The sequence below is a fragment of the Artemia franciscana genome, chromosome 17, assembly GCF_032884065.1.
Source record: "Artemia franciscana chromosome 17, ASM3288406v1, whole genome shotgun sequence".
In the NCBI taxonomy this organism is placed as follows: Eukaryota; Metazoa; Arthropoda; class Branchiopoda; order Anostraca; family Artemiidae; genus Artemia; species Artemia franciscana.
Genome location: NC_088879.1, coordinates 11204065 through 11214055, shown reverse-complemented (window position 1 = coordinate 11214055; position 9991 = coordinate 11204065). Strand labels below are relative to the sequence as shown.

At 34.0% G+C, this 9991-nt stretch overlaps 2 protein-coding genes across 2 annotated transcripts in view; one reads left to right on the top strand and one right to left on the bottom strand.

Moving 5' to 3' along the window:
- LOC136037838 (bromodomain-containing protein 1-like) overlaps positions 1-9991 on the top strand; it is a gene marked incomplete at its 3' end in the record, with an annotated part of 88423 nt that overhangs the window by 13209 nt on the left and 65223 nt on the right.
- LOC136037839 (tRNA (cytosine(38)-C(5))-methyltransferase-like) overlaps positions 1-9991 on the bottom strand; it is a 40450-nt gene that overhangs the window by 27917 nt on the left and 2542 nt on the right. The window contains exons 2-4 of the mRNA XM_065720685.1: positions 9745-9934; positions 6747-7041; positions 2580-2868 (exon numbers count right to left, since the gene is read on the bottom strand). Of these exons, the coding sequence (XP_065576757.1) occupies positions 2580-2868; positions 6747-7041; positions 9745-9934 (774 nt within the window). The remainder of the gene's footprint in view (positions 1-2579; positions 2869-6746; positions 7042-9744; positions 9935-9991) is intronic.

Genomic DNA, 9991 nt, shown 5'->3' with positions numbered 1-9991 from the left:
AGCAGAAGAGGAGGCCCTCCAATTTTTTGTTACTTAAAAATGGCAACTAGAACACTTAATGTTTTACTAACGTTTTTACTAATAAAAATATACGTAAATTACGAATTAACTTACGTAACGAACTTCTACAGTCGTATGTTTTTACTGCGTATACAAGGGGGTTTGTCCCCTTGTCAATACCTTGCTCTTTACACTAAAGCTTAAATTTTGTCCCAATTCCTTAAGAATGACCCCCTGAATCACAAAGGCCGTAGAATAAATAGTTGAAATTACTAAAAACACTTTAGCATAAACATCGAGGTATTAGGAGGAGGTGAACCCCTCATATGCGGAATAATTTCTGTTCGTTTTAAGTTTTAATGCTGCTTCTTACTTTCAGTTGAAATTTTTTTTTCATATTTATTTTTTCATTTTTTTTTAAATGCTAGAAAATCCTGCGCCCCCTTCATGGAAATTCTCTTCCCCACGACAAATTCCTCCATGGAAAGTTCCCCCACATAACCCTCAACCCTCCCCACCCCAACCGAAAAAAATCCCCTGAAAACGTCTGTACCCTTCCCAATAACCATTACTATATGTAAACATTATATATGTAAACGTTTACAATATGTAAACACTGGTCAAAATTTGTAACTTGCAGCCTCTCCCACGGGGACTTTGGGGAAGTAAGTCGTCCCCAAAGACATAGTTTTTAGGTTTTTAGACTATGCTGAATAAAAGGGCTATCTCAGAATTTTGTTCCGGTGACTTTGGGGGAAAATGAGCGTTGGAGAGGGCCTAGGTACCCTCCAATTTTTCGGGTCACTTAAAAAGGGCGCTAGAACTTTTGATTTCTGTCAGAATGAACCCTCTCGCGACATTCTAGGGTCACTGGATCGTTACGATTACTCCTGGAAAAAAAATTTCTTGACTATTCCCTGAGCTTCCATAATTATTCCCTATATTATTTCCATAAACTTCTTCGAAATAAGAAGTGCTTCAAACCAGAACCGTGGTTTTGAAACGCGGTTTTGTCAATATTTGTAAGATTTTGACTTCAGATTTGTAACTTCTTTCCAACAAAGAAACCTATAAAACTCATACAGTTCATCAGCATCTTCGCCGCTATCTTGATTAAATAATAAAAACAAGCTTTTTTTTAACTGAAACCAAAGAGCGACATTAAAACTTAAAACGAACAGAAATTACTCCGTATATGAAAGGGGCTGTTCCCTCCTCAATGCCCCACTCTTTACGCTAAAGTTTGACTCTTTCTCTCAAGTCTACTTTTCAAAACAGTGGCCCCTGGGAAAAAGAAAAAAAAACAAATAAACACGCATCCATGATCTGTCTTGTGGCAAAAAATACAAAATTCCACATTTTTGTAGATAGGAGCTTGAAACTTCATCTGTATGGTTCTCTGATTCGCTGAATCTGAAGGTGTGATTTTCGTTAAGATTCTATCACTTTCAAGGGGTGTTTCCCCCTATTTTCTAAAATAAGCCAAATTTTCTCAGGCTCGTAACTTTTGATGGGTAAGACTAAACTTGATGAAACCTATATATTTAAATCAGTATTACAATACGATTCTTTTGATGTAACTAGTGGTGTCAAAATTCCGTTTTTTAGAGTTTCGATTACTATTGAGCCGGGTCGCTCCTTACTACAGTTTGTTTCCACGAACCGTTGGATTGTAAGAAAGAGAAAGAGAAAGAGAGAGAGAGAGAGAGGGGGGGGGAGAAAGAGAGAGAAAAATTTGTCCAAATAAGCCCTTTCGTTCTGTGGCACGATTTCTTTTCTTAAAAAATATAGCTTTAAATTTCCTCCGGAATAAGCCGTATTCCACTATTCTATGACAACTGGTCCTGTTCGATCACTGCCAAGGGAAGAAAATACAAGAACAAACTCACATTCACAAACCAATTTCTAGGAGAAAATTTGCTGAATTTTAGGTATTTGGAGTAATAACAAAAAAAAACATATTTTTCAATGTGTACAGTTTTCAAAATTATCTTTTTTAAAGAATTTTTGCTACTTTCGACAAGAGTTTGCAATTTGCTAGCTCGAAGCGCTTGATTGAGTGTATTAGGCTATCAAGAAGAGCGTTGATCTAAATCCTGTCACGAAAAGAAGAATCAATTTTTTTGCTTAGATTTAAGAATATTTACATAATAGAATTTCATAATGTACGATATTCCTTAAAAAGCGTCTGGTACTTTCAATTAAGTTCACACGAAAGATTTCTTGGAATGAACCCCACCCGACAGGAAATTTATTAACAGGGATTCGGTTTTTTTTCTCATATTTCAGCTCCCTCCTGTGTATAAAGGTTAATTCCTTAGGGGATCAAAATTAGAGAAATGGCGATTTGTTACTATTTACCTGGGAGGATGGGGGTGGGTCGATTTAGGCCATGTCAGTCACCCGTACCTCTGTTAATGGAGTTAAGGTTTTATGCTGTCGATCGATAATAAACCAAGTAAAGGACTGTTAGAGCCACAAATGCACATTAACAGTGTTGGCTATATAGCCTTACCCTTTTTTGGGGCACAAGTATAAAACAAACCCTTTATAGAATATGAATTTGGCTTCATCCCTACCCTTGGTAAAACAACAGCTTGAGCTATCCTGGAATGTTCTTAGATCCAAAATGTTTCCATAGCGCAGGAGAATTTTATCAGGCACTGCATATTGTTCAATGTCAGTTTTTTCGTCTAAATAGCTGTGCAGTTTGCTAGTATTTACTAGAAAGCTTTGCTTCATATTGCCAGTATTTTGCTGCACCAAGGACGAGATCTTTGTATTTACTTCCCTTTGGCAATTGGAGCAAATACTGCTTTGCTCATGAAGGGATATGCCACCACAGGTGCAATAGGTAAATTCTTTGAGCTGGAAAAGAATTAGATATAAACAGAATTTCCAATAAATATAAATTTGAAAAAATACGCAATAGATGAATTATGCGAAAAGTGTAAGAAACTATGAAGAATACCGTGGCAGGGAGAAAAAAAAGACAATTTCCTGCATACACGCGAAAGGGATATAGTACAGATGTCCAAAGGGCTTATCTTGCAATGTAAAATAAGATGTCGATATTAGGCCCTTGAAGCTATTCATGATGATGGTGATGTATATTTAAGACGGTATTGTGCTGTTTATTGTACGTTAATTTATTCAAACGACTAATTCCTGCTATTACACAATACCTATTAAAAAATCATAGGTTTAAACGGATAAGTCAGCGGAAGAAAATTTATGATTATTTCATAAGTTATTATTCTGTTGGGTCTCTTAATAAATATTGAACCTTTTGAATAAGCTGGCTCTTAACAAGCAATATTCTTAAATTTTTCTTTTTGAAGAAACTGAAGACAGACGAGCGCACCACCAAAACATCGGTTATCAAAAAATTAACTCAGTTTGACATCTCTTCAGTAACTTTTGCCTATAATTCACCCTTCAAATGAGCATGCGCGGGTATGTTATCAACGTTTCTACACTTCAATATTTCTTAAAAATATTTTACGGTTAAAGTGTTTTTTTCCTGCGCAAGGCTATGTGAAAGCGTTAAATTTTTTGTTAGTATTTTTCTTTTTTTTTTTGCAAAATCTTACAATATTATATTTAATATTATAAAACTATATAAAACTATTGTTCTATCAGCTACTTCCACTTTAAATTTCAAATATTACTAATTCAAATGAAAATGAAAAAAAAAAAAAAAGCAGGAAATCAAACAAATTTAAAATTAATTTATGCATATTTAATTAAAGATAACTTATTACTAATCCCCATTGGTAATAAGTAGGATACGCACCAAAAATGACAGTACCTTGTGCCCATTCATACGGGTTACAACCCCAGCTTAAATAATAATAATAAAAAAAAAATCAACCAAGGATTGAAATTTGTTTCTAAATTTCAAAGTCGGGATATTATTTTATATTGGCATTTCATTGAGTAACAAAAAAAACTACTTTAAAAGTAAAGATTAATATGATGTTAAAAAGTAAATTTTACAATATTTTTCTTTATGTTTAAATGCAAAGAAAATTTTTAGACAACTTACTTTGTTTTGCATCACTTAGTTGTGCTTATTCATGTTTTGCAAAAAAAAAGATCACGATAATTCAATTTTTTTCTATTTAGATATATATCTTTTTAAGTTTTGCCCATTATTGTCCTTTTATATATGGGAGATATCTAATTGATTTTAGAAGAATTTTCATTATCGATGGAATGTGTATGACGGTGATTATAGCCCCTGGAAAAAGTTACAGCAGAAGCACACTTCAAAACAGGCAGGTTACACATCAGAGGATGCGGTTATTTTGCTATATCATGAAAAGAGAAATCACCAATGCAACAGCACAAACCAAAAAAAAAAAAAAAAAAAAAAAAAAAAAAAAAAAAAAAAAAAAAAAAAAAAAAAAAAAAAAAAAAAAAAAAAAAAAAGAGACAGAAGGAGAAAAGGAAGACTGTTTTCCTAAATTAGTGATTAATATAGACCAGCACTTGAATGAGGCCTTAACCCTACTCATCCATACAATCACATAGGTCAAACAGCATAGCCATACACAATCAACCATAAAGAATAATCCATGGACAGGATTATTTCTAATGTATTTTCAACCTAAGATTAGAATATTGAAGCCAAGATAACGACGGTAGCCACGTATGACTCTTTAAGAAAAAAAAAATATTGTTAGACGTTTTCAAGGGGAATAGTCTAAGGATCGTCTTGGGTAATATTTTGAGTCATTTTACATTAAAAATGATCATTACGAAAAACATGGTCCGATCTCACATTCTAATGAAAGAAGGTTAAGATGGCTAGGTCACATCTACGGATATAGATTTCCAAAGACCGTGGTTTTGGCTCCATCTGGGTCTAACACAGTATAGGTATATAGAAACAGTAACAAACGGTAAATAGTGCATTACATATGCTGTGATCTGACTGAATGCCAAGAAGCAGCTGAAACTCTTATTGTGACACACAGAGGGAAACCCTTTTCCGAGCTTTTTAATCTGTGTCTTTTCAGAAGCAACTTTTCGCTACTGTTCGCATATATACGTATACTGCGGGTCTAAAGAAAAAGCAGATTCTCCGCAAACAGAGTGGGGAGAGGTTATGATAAAGAAACAGAAACTCAGGGAGGATACACAGAGTAAAGTTTTGAGTCGGGCAGAGCAGAAGAGGAGCATTCTCAACAGCAATGGCTTGAGGAGGATCGGTGCTGAATTTAGCCGCTAGGAGTAGCGGCAGCATCTTATAGTATAGAGGAATAATTTGTCAATACGATATCGATCAAAGAATTTTTGAAAGTCAAAATGATGTTTTTACTGATGTTACTATAACTTCAAAATCTGAAATAAAAGTAGTATAATTAAGCAGAGTGGAGATACATTAAAAACAAAAAAAAGAACACGGAATTGGACTTTACTGTCCCTACCGGCTGTGTATATGTCTGATTCATAGCTCTTCAGCCAGGAGTACAATGGGGGGGGGGGGTTAGGGGCCAGCTATCCTATGTTATCGCACACCCTTCCAGGTTAACTTTCTAGATTTCTCCAGATACCCATTTAAAGCTGAGTCTACTCTGGCTGAGTTTACAGAGTCACGTATCTGATCCCGTTTCAAACAAATAAGCAGTGAAACCCAACTCGAGCCCCTGCCCTAACGGATAACGGAAAAACCAAAAAAAATACGCTTAATGTGTTTTGGCAACAGCGGCTCTATTACTTTCGGCCCAACCTAAAGCAAAGATAAAAAAACGATAACAAACTAAGTACATTTCGAATTTTACTCATCTTTTCATAACCTATTTAATATGGTTGGGTAACACTTGATCGAGTTGTTTATTTTTTCCAAGAGAAAAATTTGAGTTTCACCTTTCATCAGTCTCCAATTCTCTTTAAAGTTATTTTTAATTCTTTTTTTGCAACAAGATAATACCTCAGTTTGAGTTAGGAGCTCTAAAATCAATTTAAATATTGAGAATTCAGTACTATATGTTACATCAGCCAAAAACTGGCACATTTCGATATTATAACTATATTCTACTAATTTTATAAAAATTAATATTATTTTCTGTTTATTTACTGTTGTTTCTTCTTCTTCTTCTGGGTTTTTATTAAACTCATCTTTTCTATTTTGCTTTCATGACTTTTTCGTCAGTTTTTGTCTTTTTTTTCGCCTATTTCCGTCTAACATTTTGTTAGTTCACAAAAAGGAATAGGACATTTCTAAGATGGTTACTGCGTAACTTTAATTTAATTACATGGTGGGACGGACTCATACATCCTAGACCAAGACCCAGGCCAAACCTTTACATACACCAAAACCTATAGTGGATGCATAGGATTTTCAGCAATTGTCCCAAGATTTTGGGGCAATATCATTTTTTTGCAGGTAATTGCCATTTGGCAATCAATATAAATTTGTAAAAAAAAGGAAAGAAATGCTTTGCATCTAATGATATTGTTTAGTTTACTGTTTTGTCAATTAGTCTCAACACAACACCCTAAAATCAACCGTATTGACTTTGAGCAAATATACTTAAATAATAATTAGCGAATAGTCAACTTGCTGGACAATCCTTCTGACTGTGTGTATAATGTCTCAAATATGGTAGCATAAGAAGTCAATATTGTTTGCAGAGTATGAGTCACTATAGTTTTTCCCTGATTATCCAACCCTGTTTATGATCATACTGAAAAAAAAAAGAAAACAAACATAGTTTTCCCTACTCTTTGGTACTTACTATTGAAGGAGGATCATGTTTACAAAAAGTAAATTTTTTATTCTTTCTTGCAAGAAGATAGTATCTCAATCTTGAATTGGGCACTCCAAAATCAGTGGGGCTCAATAGAAACTCAATAGTATAGAAGCCGCTGCTCTGAAGGATTTCCAACATATTTTCTCTCATTTTTGAGGATTCAAAACCGTAAACGTTTTCTATTAACAGATACTGAATGTTGGGAGTTCGTGGCAAAAGTTTGAGAACATGGTGAAAAGCGTTACATCTGTCATCATTGACGTCCAGCTTTTTCCCAAGGCTAAAAAAGAAATGCCGGAATTAGTATTGAAAAATTAAAACCAAACATTGTATTTATTAGTTTAAGAAGCAATATTTTCTCAGATATTAAAACAGGAATTTTTTTAGGAGGGTTTTTTAGAATTTATTTTAGGGATCGTTAGGAGGGAAATAGGTTCAAACTGTCAAAATGTTATGAAAGTCTCTTGTCATAAAGAAAGAGAACCTCTCTTTTTAGTTTGGTGTAGATATTCAGGACAGATCCAATATGCCTGAGAACCTTTTATTAGACATTTCAAATATATAGTAAACGTTATTTTAAAATTAGAAAAATTGAAAGACAAGCTAATGAACACTCCAAACAACTTTTTCAAATAAATATTAACCCCCTATATAAAACCGATTCAGATTTGTAAGTCCCTTCCTCTGCAAAGAAGTGTAGGTTTTGTTCTTATCCTGCCCCCTCTTCGTACATGGCTATCAGCCAAAAATACATCACTTGTCAATCTGCAGACAGATGGTTGTACCAAACGCTTTTACTTTAATGACTAAAGTGACAAAAGGATTATTCTGGTAAGAATCTACTGGCTGTATAGCCTGAAGTGTATATATACCCATTCTGTTTTAGTACTAAAGTCACTTATAATAATTTAATACTTATAATAGTGTTGTAATAATTGTAATAGTTTTATAATTAGTCACTTATAACAGTTCAAGAAGCAATATCTGCTCAGATATCAAAACAGGAATTTATTTTAGGGATTGTTAGGAGGGAAATGGTTTCAAACTTCAATTTATTTAGTGATTTTTTACACAAAAAGAAACAGATGAAAAGAATAAAAGAGTTTGTACATTAGACAGGGGAAAAGTGATCCCCCTCCTGTTCTGTCTGTGACTAGGAAAAATTACTCATTATCTACATTTAATTTCGGTTAGGATACTCTTCAGGTACTTTCTCCGAGGCTTTCGTGATTAAACATCTATTCTTGTGTTGTTTTTCAGTTTTGGAATAACTACTTGATGTTTTCTAACACGCTGTTAATTTTTCGATATTAATATTATGATGATTTTGGTTTTCTATAAATTTCTCTCTAGGTTAAGTCTGCTATTTGTCATTGAAGATAAAATTATCCAACTTCAGCGCATTTGAATAACCGCATGTCGTCAGAACTAACCACAAAGTTTAGTACGGATGCAACAATAGACAAAATAGAATGCATACCGTTGCCTCTCAAGTAATGTAACCAATTATTGTGGCAATCCCAGGCTTAGCACTAGCCTTCCTTTCCAGATTTTGTGAATAAATTAAATTGAGATCTTGCTCAATCCATTAAAAGAATTTTTGGAAAACATTAATTCTATTACTTAAGAATACTAAAATATTTAACTTAATCGCATGTATTTTCCTTATAAAATCACAACAATAGAGTTTCTGGCACGACTTATGAAGTTCTGTCTAGTATCTTTATATGGTTTAAGGACGGGAAACTGTAACTTGTCGCTTTCCAACTACCCCATGATGATCGATGTTGGGTCCCTCCTGGAAGGCTAAGACGAGGATGGTAAAGAGTGGTTGTTTGGATGTTTTCTGGAACGACTTGTGAGGTTCTATATTGTATCTTTATATGGTTTAAGGACGGGAAAGCTTAGCTTGTCACTTTCTAGCTACCCCATGATGATCGATGTTGGGTCCCTCCTGGAAGACTAAGACGAGGACGGTAATGAGTGGTGCTTGGATGTTTTCTCCAGAAGGATGCTGTACTGCCAAGGTCCTCCCTAGAAAATCTTCGATTCAAAGCACAGGAAAGGTGGTAGTTGAGAGGCACCATTGTTTTCTTCACCCTTGTTCACCTTTGTCCCCCATTGTTGCCATCATGGGAAGACCTGTGTCCTAAGCAAGCAATACGTTTTTTCTAATACGTATTTCAATACTTATAGTGCTAAATTGAGCATTATTCAAATTCAACAACTATATATTTAGAAATCCTAATGTCCTTAGTTTTGGAACAGAAAGAAAGTTAAAGAATCTTTAAACAAAGAAAATGAATCAGATTTTCATGAGCGCTTGAAAATTTCCCTTGGTTACATATCCAAGAACAGGCAGTAAGGCCTATTAGATCGGTTACTTTTAAAGTGCACAACTATACAAAAAAGAAGAAAAGAAACGTTCTTCCCAGAATTCTGTATGTAAATAATACAATACGAATAATAAGCAACATGCAAATAATAGAAAAATTGCAACATGAAGCATTAAAAATGTCCTTAGAGACAATTGCTATAGATCCCGAGGGGCAGAAAATAGGGCTATACTAAGAAAACTATTTAGAAGGACATGACATCTGAAAAAAGAAAAAAAGATCACTGCTTATACCAAGAAAATTTATAATCAAAGATTGGTCTTCGTCAGGATTAGAACCCGCAGCCTCCTGCAGAAGAGGCAGGCATTCTATTTAATTAGGCTTTGGCTAGTAGCAGAAATTAATGCCTAAATTAATCAATAACAATTTATGAGTTTTAGTACTTCAAAGCAATAATAAAAATTACAACTATATTCTTGAAGACGTGACAATATAATACTGCCTAGTAATAACGATAGTTCTCATTAAAATCATATTGTTTAATTAAAAAAGAAAAAAAAATGATTCCAGTGGCTAAGAAACTAATTTGCAAATTTGCGATTCGATGAGAAACGAAGCTAATGCTCCCAAAAACATTCAGATCTTACCGAGTGAAGGGCTGACAGGGTGGGCTCATGAATATAGCATTAACATTTTGTCGAATTAACTCTTCAGTAGAAAGAGAGAGAATATTTCTATTTGAAATGACATCATATCCAAAATTTTCTTGATACGTCTTCACTGCATTTACATTTATTTCAAATGATTTAACAACTTGAATATTGGCATCTTTTTGATCTAAAAAGGGGACAAATTACAAAAAGTAATTAAGAAGCATAGCTGTATTGCAGGGCC